We start from the raw sequence: 15,500 nt of genomic DNA on the forward strand, positions 1-15,500 counted from the left end.
CCTGAACCGGCAAAGGTCGCGAAGGGGATATTGTCCTATTTCCCAAATAAATAAAGTGTTGTTAACTTTTGAAGCTGGTTGTTTGAAAACAATGTAATTAGTACATGATAAAGCAAGACACCATCAAAAGCAAACAACATTCTTAATCATGCTTCAATCTCATGACAGTGATAAACAGCTCTAATTTAAAAGTAGGCCACATAAAACTTGTTAATGGAGTCTCTGAACCAGGCTTGAGTACATTGCAAAAATACACATCACATTAAAAAATGTAGATTTTTAATTAAGTTGGATTTTTGTTTCTCTATGTTACATACTGCACCATTTTGTTTTTCCTTCCTTGTTTTGAGACTTAAGAATAGTCTATGAGTTAGTCTTTTTCCTTATGTGTTCTAGTTGATCCATTATCTATTTTTATAATAAGAAATAAAGCTGATTTTTTAGCAGTGATTCACTGATGAGAGTACACAGCTTACAACGCATACAGGTAATAATATGCAGGATAAAGAAAGGGTCAAGTCTGTGGATCCATGTAGTTTGCAGATATGCACTAACGTACTTTTATCATGTTGTTTTGAGATTTATGGAGCTGTGAATTTACATTGGCATCTCATGTGAATGCACTTTTATTTATATTATGTTTGTACATGAAAACCGGGTAATCACCATGAGCCAATTCACCTCTTAGGCTTTGAGTTGTCTGTTACTTCTAAGGACTGTGAGATGCATACATGTTTTGATCTAGCTTAAGAAATAACTCATGAATACATTTCTCTGTAAGACATAAACATGTATATGCGTCTGTAAATATACCCATCAGGACAGTAACTTTCATTTGTTAGAGGGGCAGCTGCCCGTGGTGCCAAAAGGTAAGCGGCGTACTCAGGGCCGGCCGAAGACTTAACGCCGCCTGGGGCGAAGTTTAAAACGCCGCCCCCCCCCGCCGAGGGGGGGGGGCATTTTAAACTTCGCCGACGCCATTATCTACCCCCCCCGGTACTTACCTTTAAACAGTCCTGCGGCGAGTCTCCCTGCTCTGCCACGGTGCCGGCTTCTAATGCTGAGCGCCGGAAATTGACGTCACTTCCGGCGCTCTGCATTACAAGCCGGCACCGGGACCGAACAGGGAGACTCGCCGCAGAGGAGAGAGAGAGAGGGGCGCCGAGCGGGTAAGCGAAAACCACTCGGTGCCCCTCTCTCTCTCCTCCGCTTCAAAAAAAAAAAAAAGCGCTTGGGGCGGCAAAGTGCCGCCCCTTCTAAAGTGCCGCCTGGGGCAATTGCCCCAGTCTGCCCCATTATAGGGCCGGCCCTGGGCGTACTAGAACCCCATTTCCCTTGCATTCTCTTCCTCAAGCAGATTTGATGTTGAATCGGGGTGGTATCTCTGACCCTGCCCCGGGAGCAAAGAACCGTGGTTACAGCTCTGATATACATGTATAAACACAATTATTCATAAATCCGTTAAGATGAATCTGAACTCATTATTATCCGTGAAGTTGGATGCCTCTAGCACTCAACATAAATAGACAATGGGACAAAAGTGGGAAAAACTATTTGCTAGTTAGACTGTCTTGCTACATGTAGCCTCATGCCATCCAAAGTCTATTGCAAAATATCTTAAGATGTAACCCCATCACTGCAGAAAAGTAATGTCAAGTTAAAATGGTAGAATGACTCCTATATGCTGCCACAGTTGGGCAACACAATAAAAATGCACATACAAGGAGAAAACACATGGGATACATTTTCAAATTGTGCAAGGAACTCACAAGCTACTTCTCTAAGCAGAAACATGGAAAAGGGGGTTGTTTACTGCGAATAGGTATTCTGATCTACAAAATATTTCATGATATTTTTACTCAATTGATACAACTAATATATGACAGGATAATCGTTAGGTTTAGTGACCTATTTCAACGATTGTTTTTACTAGGTGAATACAACTTGGTCACACATTGGTCCAACATTGGCCACACAAAGTACATGCTCCTATAAAAGCAGAATTTAAACAAATAGAATAGAATAGAAAAATGGAAAAAAAAACCCTGGAGCTCTCTGTAGTGACTATAGTGTATGATGCTAAGGCTGTAGAAATGTAATCTTAATGTGGCACACCAGAAATGATCATAGATGTGGATTGTTGATTTCTTGTCTAGAGCAGCTCTACCTTAAAATCAATCAAGTCAGATACTCCAGACTACCAGATGTTCAGCATACAAGCAGCACTGGAAAAGATTAATGACAGAATATCTGGACGTGTTAGACCAGTGCCTTGCACAAATGCAAACACTTACCAAAAAAAAAACGAGGGGCTACAAGTATTTAAAGTAAGTTTTTAATGTTTTTGCTTGATGGAAGCTGCAATGTGGAATTTGCGAGTCCCAAATCGTATAACAGCTAAAGGCAACAGTTTGTCGAAGAATTTTCATAATATGTCAGGGTGCAGAAGTCTGAAAATATCACATTAGGGAATGGAAAAGCATAATCATCCACTTCATAAGTGGTTTCCCTAGACACATCTCCTCACTCATCTCCAAATACACAACTACCTATTCCCTCCACTCATGTGATGATCGTTCCTTGTTTCCTTCCTGCAACCAGGTGTCCCCCACCATACATCTGCATTTGTTCTGTCAGTCTGCGATATACTTTATTTGAACACTATTTGCACTAGGATAGAGTTGTGTGGCCGGTCCATCTGCCGGTTACCTCTTGTGCAGTATACCCAATCTTGTTGTATGTTCTAGAAGACTAACACAAGTAGCACACAGATAAAACATTTGCATTTAGCATTTGAATGTTATCTTTTAAGTCATATATTCCCATGGGATTTACAGTCCCTTAAATGGATACAAATCATTATGAAAATGCTGTTCCATTACAAGATAGCAATAGTTTACCAATCAAACTAAAAAGAGTTCGTTTTGTAATACCTTTTAATGATATGTTGAGGTTTAGGTGTTCTTTTGGTATTTATCCTCAAAAAGCCTTTTTTCAGAGATGCTCACTTTCTAAGTCTATCCATATGATTCTTAGAACGTTCGTATTGTATGAGACATATGGCTTCAGAGGAGGCTGAGTCTTACACATAATTTAAACATTTCCAAAACGTATATGTTTCCGAGGATTTGATCATTAAAGTTGATTGCAGCTGTGCAGGACTGCTTTACAAACGGCCAAGCAGGGTATGCCTTGCAAGCCATCTCTTATTTTCGTTTTAGAATGCTTAGAGAGGTTATTCCTCAATAGTTATTATTCCTTGTATTTACTGTCACAGTATATAATATATGGGATTAAGTAAGAATACAATTTTTATGGATATTTTCTTTGCAAGTGATTTATTAAGCCAATAATTTAAATCCGCGACAACTGCTAATCAGCAGTCTCTACAAATCTATTTCAAAGGAGCTCTACAAAGTGAATGACTGCAATCTGTGTACAAGAAACAAGCAAGGGCTCTCTAATCACCATGCTCAAAGAAACATAGAAATATAGATAGAAACTGACACGCAAATCCGAATAACTTAACATTTCAGGTAACGTAACAGAGAGACTTGAAAGATCAGATGCATTTCATCCTTGACATTTCTTACAGACATATTCACTGAGCCATAGGGTTTTGATTTAAATCCAAAACTCAACCAACTGGTTTAATTGGGTCGGGGTGGATTCACAGTGGACAGCTGCAACAGTGTGATGCACTAGACAGACTGTATCATACATCAGTGTATAGAGTCTCAGAAAAAAATATACCCTCACAGGCATAACTGAAGTATCTGGCCACTGTACTGTTTTTTGGGAGTTGGGTTCTAATCTGGAACCTTTTCTTCTAACTAATCAATTAATATTGTTATTATTATCAGGCCCGGACTGGGACAGAAAATAAGCCCGGACATTTAAGCCAGAGCAGCCCATTTTTATGTATTTATTTATTTATTGTTAAAGCCCACCCTTCATGTACCATCTTTGCATTTACTCACTCATTCACACAAATCATTAACACATTCATTAATGCAGTCTCACAAATCATTCAAGCAATTCATCCACACATGAATTCATTAATTGTCATACGCATTCACACAATTCATCCACATATTTATTCATTCATTCATTCTCATACGCATTCATTCTCAGTCCGGTCCTGACTGGGCCTATTTTAAGGTAGGAGCCTGGAGCTGCAGCTCCATCAGCCCCTAAGTCAATCCGGCCCTGCCGCGGCACGGCCCACCGGGCAAATGCCCGGTGTGCCCGATGGCCAGTCCGGGCCTGATTATTATCATCTTTAACCTCAACCTTGTAATTGCAGACAAACAGACTTTTTCACAAAAAAACAGAAAAAAATAACATAAAAAAGAGCTATTTTTGTAGCGTGCCAATATACACCATATCCCCTCTCATTGGAAGTCTACCCACCTTGTTTCCCTTTCTTCCTCCTTATAGAAGGTGGGAATGGGGGTTGTGGCCCCAAGAGACTAAAAAGAGGTGGGGACCTGAAATTAATGGGGACAATCACCACTTTAAGATTAGGCACTCACTCTTACAGCATTATATCAGAGTATTGTCCCACCTTCCATGGTCAAGAACTTCTCCGAACTATATATTTTCCAGGACACTTACGGATATAACCACAAAAGTTTCAATTTGTAAATTGTGAATTCTCTAAATTCACATTTTGCCAAATTGTAGGACAAGACTTTCATCCTAAGAACTTCTAGGCATAAAAACTGTTGGTGCCCCCCAAGCCTTAGAAAGTAAATAAAGAAAACATTTCATGGACTGGGCCTACGTCAGAAGTATACAAGAATGAGGAGAATTAGTCTACCATCAGGCCATACAGTCTCCACTGGTTCCCAATATCTGTAATGCCGTAGACAAACATATAACAAACCATACTTTGCTTTCACAACTACAACCAACTGGGCAGTTGACTCCTAATAACCACAACTTGACTTATAACTACACAAATAAAAGCGCACACACATAACAGCAACTTGTTTTAAAATCTGTCTCTCTTTTCTTCTCGGGGACGTATCTCTTAAGATATCACTGGGTTAACTGGATTATACCCACACAATCTGCGGCTTAGGAGGAACCGGTAATTTGTATAGACCGTTCATAAATAATTGAGCTCAATGCAGAAAAATTAATATTTGAAACACAATCTTAATTTTTATATTTAACCTAAAAAATATTATGTAAAAAAATGCTTGTGTCTAAATTCGTATTTTGTCACACACTGTTTATACAATAGCCTCCCATGGTCTGAAGGCAGTGAGAGGAGAAATATAATCATTGGTTGAAAACCATGAAAAATGAATTTTCTGCCTAAAAGCCTCCAATCTTTTTACTATTACGAAGCGTAAGAATTATCCTTCCAGGGCTTTCACTTGTAACGTTTTTCTTCAAAAATATATTTCTCAATAGAAACTACTTATTTTCCGCCTTAAACTATACACCTATTATTTTATATAACACCGGAAGCTAAAGCATATATACGATTTTTGAAAGGTGCACGGGTCAAGAAGTACTTACCGCCGGTTGCCACAGTAATTTCACGCAGGAAATGTCCATAGAATGGAAAATCAAAAGACAGGTTCACTCTCTGCAAAAGGAACAATGCGTAAGTCAGTTTTTGTGTTTTTTTTAAATAGAAAATTACAAAAAAAAGTCAAAATGTGATTTATTCCTTATACTTCAAGATTTTCAACAAACACCACTTCAGTTTTGCTCTTAACAGGATTCCGTTTGAAACTGTTACCTTGGAAACAATTCAGCCAATATAATTGAAAGAGAAATTCTCTCATGAGAAATGTTTAGTATGAGTTTACTGTATTTTTTTTTCATCAAAATCAAAATAGTTTAACCTTTACAACTGAGAAAACTATATTCAGTGCTTTTTGCCATTTTCATTTTTGGAAATGTTGCCTTTCTAGAATCACCATTAAATGAAGGCTAAAAATTTTAATAAATGTCAGATTTGTTAACAGAGGTAAAGTGCTTTTTTTTTTTTTTTTTACCATAGATGTAACCTAACAGAATAACATTTCCCTGTTTATTAACAGTGTTTATTTCATTTTATCGACCTGATACCTTATGCCAACTGCAAATCCATCATCTGTATGTTTATAATGATACCATTCAGTATATGCTTTTATAATTATATGGCCACAAAATTAAACATAAAATATATTAGTTTCATGGTTTCACCGCAGCTAACCTAAGTCTCAACTTTCTGTCTCTTGGTTGTTGGTAAGCGCATTGTGATATCTGTCATCGACTCTTAAGTTGCTTATTTTCTTCAGGTACCCTTTGGAAGGGTGGTATGAGGAGAAGGGTAAGAATTTTAGTGAAGGGAACCACTATAGATAATATTAGTTATGAGCGATGTATTTTGGCTGAGCACTGGCCATCATCGTTTCCAGCCCATGAAGCAGCAGAGCACCAGACAGCCTAATCTCCCAACTGATAACCCCGATTACGTTGCAGAAGGAAAGACTAACCAAGAATATGTTACTGCTAGTTTTGCCACCTGATGTCAGCTTCCATGATCTAGACTTTTAAAATGAAATATCTCAGGTTGTATTAATTTAGTTAGTTATGCTAAAGGCTGTGATAGATTCCATTAACCTATTGTTCATGTGCTGTCTAATTTAATTACAGATCACTGTTTATGTCCCTACACAATACTACAATCTCATGGATTTGCTTTTCAGATTGTCTGCTTTTGGGAGACATCTTACCGTATGTAGAATAGTTTTGGGAAATCGGCAAACTTAGTAGTCATTTGCGAGGGCATGATGCGGCTTTTAAAGGAACAAAACTAAACTCAGTCAAAAAAAAAAAAATTAAAATGTTGAAAGGTGTGTGAATTGATAGCTGAAAATCTAAATCAGATAATTAGCTCAAATTCATTCAAAAATGTAATCAATGATGGGTGCTTAAGAAGGAAAAGATCTAAGGAAAATACACAATCTTTACACCAAGTCCAAAAGACAAAATTATTTTAAATAAAATGCCAAATAAATTATCAACCTACTGCAGAAGTCAAAAGCTGGAGTATGATTATTTGCCTCTGAAGCTCCAGGCACCTTGGGTGCACCTTTCTGGCAGGGACAGTGTTTAGCTCTAGTTAGAGTCTTCACTCACTCTCCACCTGTTTTGCCCCTTAATACAGCTAACCATGCCTCTTCTTGCTCAGCTTCAACTCTCCTAGTTCATTAAAGGAGCAGTAAAGCCACCCGGGGGAGCATATCCAGAAAGTTCCCTGGTATGACAGCTGGGTAGGGATATAAAAAAAATGGAAGAAAATGAAATAAAAAACAGATACATTAAATGAGATAAAATGTATCACTGTTTTTTATCTATTTTTTTTTAACACCAATCTATACAAGGATTGTTTTTGAATTACTTGGGATTGATTTATCTCCAGCAATGAATCCAGCCCACTATATGCAGAGAATTTCCATATCTATCAGCCTTGGCAATGCATTAATAAATAAACCTTGCAGGTTATCTTGCTATCTGTTTCCTGTTTTTATAAAGCTTTCTGACTGCGAATCTGGAACACGAGAATCACAACAAGTGATTTATTAAGCGTCCCATTTTCTTTTGACATGATTTGGAGCCCTTGGCTAATTGCAGTCAGCGGGGTTTGATGGGTAACTCCTTTGTTTTCGGTACATTGCTTCTTCTTTTCTTATTTGCAATTATTGGCTCAGGGAGGCATAGCAGTAGCATTTATTTTTATTTTTAAAGAAAGGGAGTGGGGGATTTTGTCATGCAAAAGTCCTATGGTTATGGGTTAACAAGGCATCTTTGCATGATGAAAAGAAAATCTAGCTTTTTCTTAGGGCATGTCCTGCCATAAATGTTGACTGGAAACCTGGCCAGACCCCACCATAAAGTTATTATAACACAAAGAGCACCCAAGCAGGGCATCTTCAAAGGATAGCAAATGTCCTGTCCAGGCACGGGTCACACAGGGACTGCAGCACCTAGCATCTTCAAAGTTCTGATTAGAGAAATAAGTTTACATAGTAGGATCATGACATGAAGATGTTTTGAGTGCTGACAGTGTGCCCTTAAGTGACATCAAACATGGCAGGGGGGAATTAAGAAATAAGCCTGAGAAATAAGAATAGGTCACCTATCAGGTGGGTAGGGCTTTGGTACCTGTACGTTTGTAATGACATGGGGAACGAGATTGCCCCAGAATTATTAACGTACATACCATAACAACAAAATATGACCTATTAAAACATGAGGCAGGTGCCAGGGTTCACGGCCCAGCTCATTAAGAGTGTCATAAAGTACCTGGACCACACACATTCCCACGTGACACCAAATGGGTTTCTCCTAGAGACAAAGAAAGGTGAATTCCTATAAGAATGGGAACCTGAGAGAAACAAATTGAATTTTCGGGAACATCATTCTGACAAGAGACTTAACATCTGGAAATTCCCATAGATTTTTTTTTTACTTTTTCAGAAGTGAATAGTTTTCTGTGTTTTAATTTTTTTTTTTTTGTATTGTGACTTCTTACCATTATTTTTGTGCTATTTCTGTGACCATTTATGCTCGGATTAAATGTAAATGAATCAGTTCTGAACTCAAAGCATTCAGGGATACCCGGGGTTATCACGTTACCTTTTTTCTAATTTGAAAGTTTGAAATTTTTTTAGTAAATTGGGTTTTTATAGAATTTGAGTAGTTTAGGGGGTTACTGAAGCCTCCTTAGGTTTAAAACCTTAAATGTGAGAGGGAACAAAGTTTTGGGGTCGTGAGGTAAACAGGTTTGGGGTTCAAGTGTAGTTGCTCTTGGCCCCGAGGGGAGAGCGGCGAGTGAACAGGCTGGGTTTTACCATTAACCCTTTCACACCCACATTCGACCTAAATGTTACAGTGAGAGCTAGCAGCAGTTCCTGCTGTTGATTCTGGGGCGTCCATGATAGGTATAGAAGGCATATTACTACTTTTTGGAATATCATTAAATATTTACAAAACTTTCCTATTCTGTATGTATCCTCTGCCAAAACACTGTCGGAAAAGGCTTTTGACAGGAAGATGAAATTTCCACAATAAAAGGCAAATTAAGATAAACTTACAAACATGTTAGCTTGTTTATTTTAGAGTAGAGAAAAAATAATTACGCTTAATGGGCCAAAATACTTTATCGATGCAGAAGGAAAAGTAAATAATTCACCTCTTTAAAGCAGTAAAATAGATATATTTAAAGCTGTACACTGAAAATTACTTAATTCTGTTAATTAAAGCTGGATTTGGTGACTGGCAACATCTATATTTTGAATGGAAAAAGGCATTATACAATTAATAATCACCAGACACTTGTTGATCTAATTTAAAACAATTTAAAGTGTAATTGCAAGCATAATATTCAGAAGGCTGGGACAGGTGCCAGACACTGTCACGTTTATGTAATATAGCAGAACCTTTCTATCAACAAGATATGGCCATGGAAATGTCTGGAAAGCCACATCTGGCCTGATGAGTGCCATCTGCTAGAAAAACACCCTGACTCCTTATCACTATTGTTATATTTTGCATGTTAAGGAAAGGGTTAATTAGTGACGGCGGGAGATTAAACAGTTAATATAGCAGATAAAGCCAAGTTTTTGTCAACGCTAACCTACATTACTTTATACGGCACTGCATTTTATACTCAAGTTGAAATATATTATTTTCAATAGGACTTCTCCTTTAACTTGGCAGGTCACTTGGCTTCTTAGTGATGGACTTTTTCTAGAGGACAGTCTATTGTGAGTTCCATGAAATGTCCTGTACACGCTGCCCTTCTGTAGCTTAGTAATATTGCTGTGATTTTTTTTGTTTTAAAAAAAAAAAAAACCTTACAGCTTGGGAAGCCTCTGGGGGTACAAATGTTACATTCCCTCATTCCACTTTGATTTTTCAATGTAAAAATACTTAAATCATCGGATATATAGATCTGTGGTCATGTAGTTTAAAAGTTAATATGCCTGAACATTTTAAAAGGCCGAACGGGAGCACAATAAATTATCGAAAATGCTGTTAAAGATGTCATGACTCAGGATTTTGTTTGAACTTTCTTTTCTAGCATATTTCATGTGCTACAACAGTTTCCCATATTTTTAATATTTATTTAGTCTCACACTTCAGTCGCAGTTCAATTTTAGTTCCTCTGCAGTCACAGAAGGCATTGGCACGAGGGTCACGGCAAAGGCACCACATCAAGGCAACAAGAATCCCAACAAATACACAACATAAAGGTAACTTCCTCAGGTTCGTTGTGGGGGGGCTTACTTCTTAGAGACATTTCAAAAACCTGCACACATTTTCTCAGGTCCTCTGCAAAAGGCATGCGAAGATCCTCCATCAGTGCAGAACATCAAAAAACTAGTGATAGTGAGAGATACTAAACTGCATGAGTAAATTAGACCATAATCTATTATTATTTCCATATGTAATATCTGGTCTGATTATTACAGGGAAAAGGTATGTGACAAAATATTGAGGAATTCGTAAATGGGCCATGAAAATATGCGTGCCATTATGAAGACATCTCTCACTCCTTTCTATGGTGGCACAACTCAGAATTCCCAAAGATACACTACTGACGGATGCTAGTGGTAGTTAGTCAAGTTCATGCCACGTTTCCACTAATGAAAGTCAACAAAATTCTTAAAATTGTATTAACAGGGCAAATTTTGATAAAATATCCATAATTTTAATAGGTATTTTTGAACAAAATAAGGTGTTATTTATAAAAAGCTATTTTGAAAATTATTATCTTATCACATTAGCAACCAATATAATGATCTTGTTTGTCGGACCTACTCACTGATTGCTGTGGCATTATTACCATCACAGATCATTTTTGCAAATCATGGATTATAATGGAATAATGGAATTTAATGAATTTATGTTTACTTGACAGATATAGAAACCTCCTTATCTCTCAAGAAAATCTGTTGCCACCATCCAATAAATGGTACTGTATACCAAAATAAATAGTATAGCTGCTATTGTGGCACAGATACAACAATTGGATTTGTTATTATAAATAAAATAAGTTTGCAGTTTTTTCCATTATCTAGGTCCGGATTGATCATTTGGGACAGTGGACAAATGCCCGGTGGGCCACTACCCGACATCGCTCCATAGGCACCCTATCTGCTGCTCCATCATCAAATCGAGTGCTGCAGATGTGGCCACCGGCTAGACTTACATCACTAAGCAGCCATGAGCCAGGGATGGCTTGTTATCCCTAGTCCAGCCCTGTCCATAACTATTCATTTGCTTTGGTTAATTTCAGACAATTCTTGCATTAAGCACTCAAGTATCGCAGCAGTTAATGTAACTGTCCAGCTATATACATAAGTCATTAATATATTTCTTTCCAAACTGTTTTCTGTTGTTACATAGACAATATTTAAAACTACTTACTGCTGCTTGACGATGTGTATTTGACAGAATTCCATGAATCTTCACTTTTTCTTTTTCCATTTGATCGATGTCTACCCATAAATCCCTGCTGGCAGAATCCAATGGACCAAATGTTCTAGAAGTGTAATACTTATGATCAGTATCCTCCTGCAACAGAAACATGTAGCCATTTATTAAAATCAAGACTCCGTGGAACATCAGAGCGAACACCTTTTACTTTGGACATAGGGATTTAGATATTGAAGCAATAGATATATATAAGTACAGCGTATTTTGTAACAGAAGAGATTAAAAGTAGAACAGATTACATATATCTATATGGAATCTGCCGGCATGCTATAAATATAATGTATTAATAACAGAAATGCATTTTTCTGTATATGAACATCAATGATGAAAGCTCTAACAAAATGAAATATAAACAAATAATTGCATGATATAGGCCTAGGTAGTACTATCTTTCCAGCATCTCTTCTGGGTACCAGCATCTATTTTGAAATCAAAATAGATTGTACAGTTCCATTATTTCTTGAAATAAAGCATTTCACAATTATTTATTTTAATTCATTTCTTTGAAAGTTAAAAAAGTTGTTGTTTGAGTTTATTATCTAATTCTCATACAGAGATAAGAAGATAATACTACCCAAGCCATTGATCGATTAATAACAGAAAAAGGATAGGGTGATCATTCTTGGACAGTAATTATGATATAAAAGTAAACATTCTGGGGTCAAGAAGGAATTTTTTCCCCCTAGTTTTTGCAAAATTGGAAAGAGCCACAACTGGGTTTTTTTGCCTTCTTTTGGATCAACAGCAAGAAATAAACAGACATGGGAAAGGCTGAACTTGATGGACGCATGTCTTTTTTCAGCCTAACTATATAACTATGTAATACTTTGTAAATGTAATGTTTAAAAAGTTCAGATGATGCCAACTTATCAAGGAATTGATTTGAAATACCATATTTTGAATAGCAAAAATATATATTAGTATTCTGAACAAATCCCATGTCAACCCACCCCAAGTAAAGCTTGATCGAAACTCAAATCCAGCACTAGTTCTCAAGTAATGACCATGAAGGCTACTCACTGAGGTCATTGCAGACTTCATTTAAGATAACAGAGAAAAAAGGCCTTAATTGACCAAGGATTTACACTAAAGTAATGGTCAAACACATTTTCTAGAATTGGCCAAAGACTCATTCATTTACGTCCTCAAACTGAGATACTAAAGCCTAAGGAATATGAAATAAATGCTATAGCTTTCATTATTTTTCCTGAAATGTGACACCGCATCCTATAGAAGGTTATGCGTGTGACCCATTTAGGGTTATATATAAACAGTGATTCAGAGAAAAGTTTGAAAAATCTTATGCCCATAGCTGCCATTGGTATTGTCCACTCAGCGCGAACATTTCATCAGTAACTCCTCTTTAAGTCGTCACTTTTTATGCATAATTCTCATTACACCTCGTAATGTTTAGGTATTTTATTTTATTTGTTTTAAAGTACATAGTTATTACAATTGTTTATTTTAATTTGTTTATAGCATATATAAAATGAGGAAGCCACTAATGACTCAAATGCTAGTACAATAAACTCTGTTTTATAATTTTAACATATAATTATGTGTAGTGAAAATAAAGCCAAGCTTAAAGCCATTAGGAAATAAAAATTCTCGTAGGTTATTACATGATCTATAAAACATTTTATAATGTTGTATCTGGTTTTGGTCGGGATGTGACTTTTGTTTAGTTAAATAATTCTATCCCACTAAAATATAATTATGGTTCCTTCAAAATAAAGAGTTTTTTTGCACAATGTAAAGTTAAGCGTAAGATCAAGATTTACAAAGAGCTGGAGATTTGCCCAGAAGGCGTTCAATATTCTGAAGTGCACCCTGGCATTTCCTAGCCCACACAATATGCTAGAAATCCAATTTCTAGTGCTTATGTCAATTAGGACATTGGAAGCGGAAGCGAAATATGCAAAGTTTATATTATAGTAAGTGGTTAGGCCAAGACATTGTGTTACTTTAACATTAAAATTGCAATGAAGACCAGTTGCAAAGGCAAGTGCAAATTGATTCATCCTGCTAAGATAGATGGACATCAATAGCTTTGCTCAAGACTGCCAGGAACTTAATCACAACTAGTGTAAGAAACAAAGTTACTCCAAACAAAAACGATGGCGCGTCTGGTGATGTCAACTCGCCCGATCCGTCAATTGGGGAGGAGGACGTCACCAAAAGAGCTGCGATTTTGGCAAAAGTTCATCTTAGGGCAAAATGGCTGTGCTTTCGGTGACGTCCTCTCACCCGATTGATGCATTAGACATAACCTGGTCACTAAAATGGAGGCGCCCTAAGGTGAACTTCTGCCAAAATCGTGGCGGTTTCGGTGACATAATCTGCCCTGATAGGAGGATCCGGGGAGAGGACTTCACCAGAAGTACTGTCATTTTGGCCGAAGCTTGCACCAGGTTATGTCTGATTCTTCAGTTGGTTGAGGAGGTCACCGACAGCACAGCTATTTTTCCCTAAGGTGAACTTCAGCCAAAATGGTTGGTGCTTTTGGTGATGTCCTCCCCCCCAATTGGAGGATCGGGCAAGAGGATGTCTCTGGAAGCTCAGTAATTTTGGAGGAGGTTCATGCCAGGTTATGTCTGTGGAGATAGGGAAGTAAGATAGAAGAGAGAAGATAAAAGATGAAGAAAAAGAAGCTGCGGAAGTGGAAGCAGAAGTGGAAGTGTGTTCAACGGTAGGGAATGGGAGTGAATGAGAATATGAATTTTGGATGAAAATTCAGAGCATATTGCATCATGGGAGAATCTGGCCTCGTTTTCATTACCAAAATTCAGAATATTTGCAATCTGTACGAATCCAAATGCACAAGCCTAGTAGCTATATAAAGCCCTTATACCAAAAGGTTTCATAAACAAGTTTCTAATGTTAATTTAATGTTTTGGATTTTGAAATTGCTCAATAAACAGATGAAATACAAATATGTTCAAATTAATAAGTATCTAGTTTTTTAAAGTTTAGCACACAAATAATGACACCAACATGCAGGTGTAGCAATATATAATATATAATCATTTACATAAAGGTCAGGTCTGGAGTCATTTACTGGACTACACCTATTTTATGTAACTATTCATATTTTCAAAGAATATATCATCCAAAAACCAATCTATGCCATTATGGAAATATTTTCCTGTAAAATGTTACAATTAACATACTAACTGCAAAAAGAAGAATATTTCAGTTGAAGATAGGTCAAAGGCAATGGTGCTTTGTTGCATTTCAGCATTTGATAGCCCAAGTTGTTTTATATATTTTTTTTAAAACTAACATTGAACCAATCCAACTTTGCACAAAGAACCCTATATTTCTTATCAGCCTTTATTATAAATCTTCAATTTTTTGCAAAATGTGCTGACAGGTCACAAAGGAAAAAAAAAATCAACATTTTGATATTTTACGGTACCTGGTTTAAACAAAATTATTTAATTCTATATTTTTTATCCCTTATATAATACCCTTATATACATTTTAATTTCTCTAAAGAAGAAACCACAGTTTTAAACTCAAATCTGGGACCTGTTAAATGCTGATGTGATTTCAACAAAGTATAGGCATTAGACTTGTGCATTCGGATTTGTACAAATTGCAAATTTACTGAATACTGATGAAACTTTGTAAAGAAGAGTGGGCCAAAATTGCTCCACGATGTTACAGAGACTGATTGCATCATACAGAAAATAATTACTTCAAGTTTTTGTTCCTAAAGCTGGTTCTACAAGCTATTGAATCATAAGGTGTACTTAGTTTTTCATACTTGGCTTCTCCACTTTGGCTTTATTTTGTTGAATAAATCATGACACGGTGTAATATGTCATGTGTTGTTCATCTAAGGTTGTATTTTCCTAATTTTTAGGTAAATACAACCTTCGGGAGCATAAAAACATAATGTGCAGCAGCGCTTATCCAGCCAAAGGCTGTTCTTAGGTCATCAAACCTCATCATCATCCTGTCCAGTCCAACTAAAAATAGTATCT

General features: G+C 36.8%; 1 protein-coding gene across 2 annotated transcripts in view; it reads right to left on the reverse strand.

Moving 5' to 3' along the window:
• Positions 1-15,500, reverse strand: part of PLXDC2 (plexin domain containing 2) — a 286,125-nt gene that overhangs the window by 189,112 nt on the left and 81,513 nt on the right. For both annotated transcript variants that reach the window (XR_008354366.1, XM_053468192.1), the window contains exons 3-4: positions 11,443-11,589; positions 5,533-5,602 (exon numbers count right to left, since the gene is read on the reverse strand). Coding sequence is in view for 1 of the 2 variants with exons in the window: in XM_053468192.1 (XP_053324167.1) it covers positions 5,533-5,602; positions 11,443-11,589 (217 nt within the window). In the remaining variant the exon portion in view is untranslated. The remainder of the gene's footprint in view (positions 1-5,532; positions 5,603-11,442; positions 11,590-15,500) is intronic.

This window comes from Spea bombifrons, chromosome 5 (assembly GCF_027358695.1).
Source record: "Spea bombifrons isolate aSpeBom1 chromosome 5, aSpeBom1.2.pri, whole genome shotgun sequence".
NCBI classification, from domain to species: Eukaryota; Metazoa; Chordata; class Amphibia; order Anura; family Pelobatidae; genus Spea; species Spea bombifrons.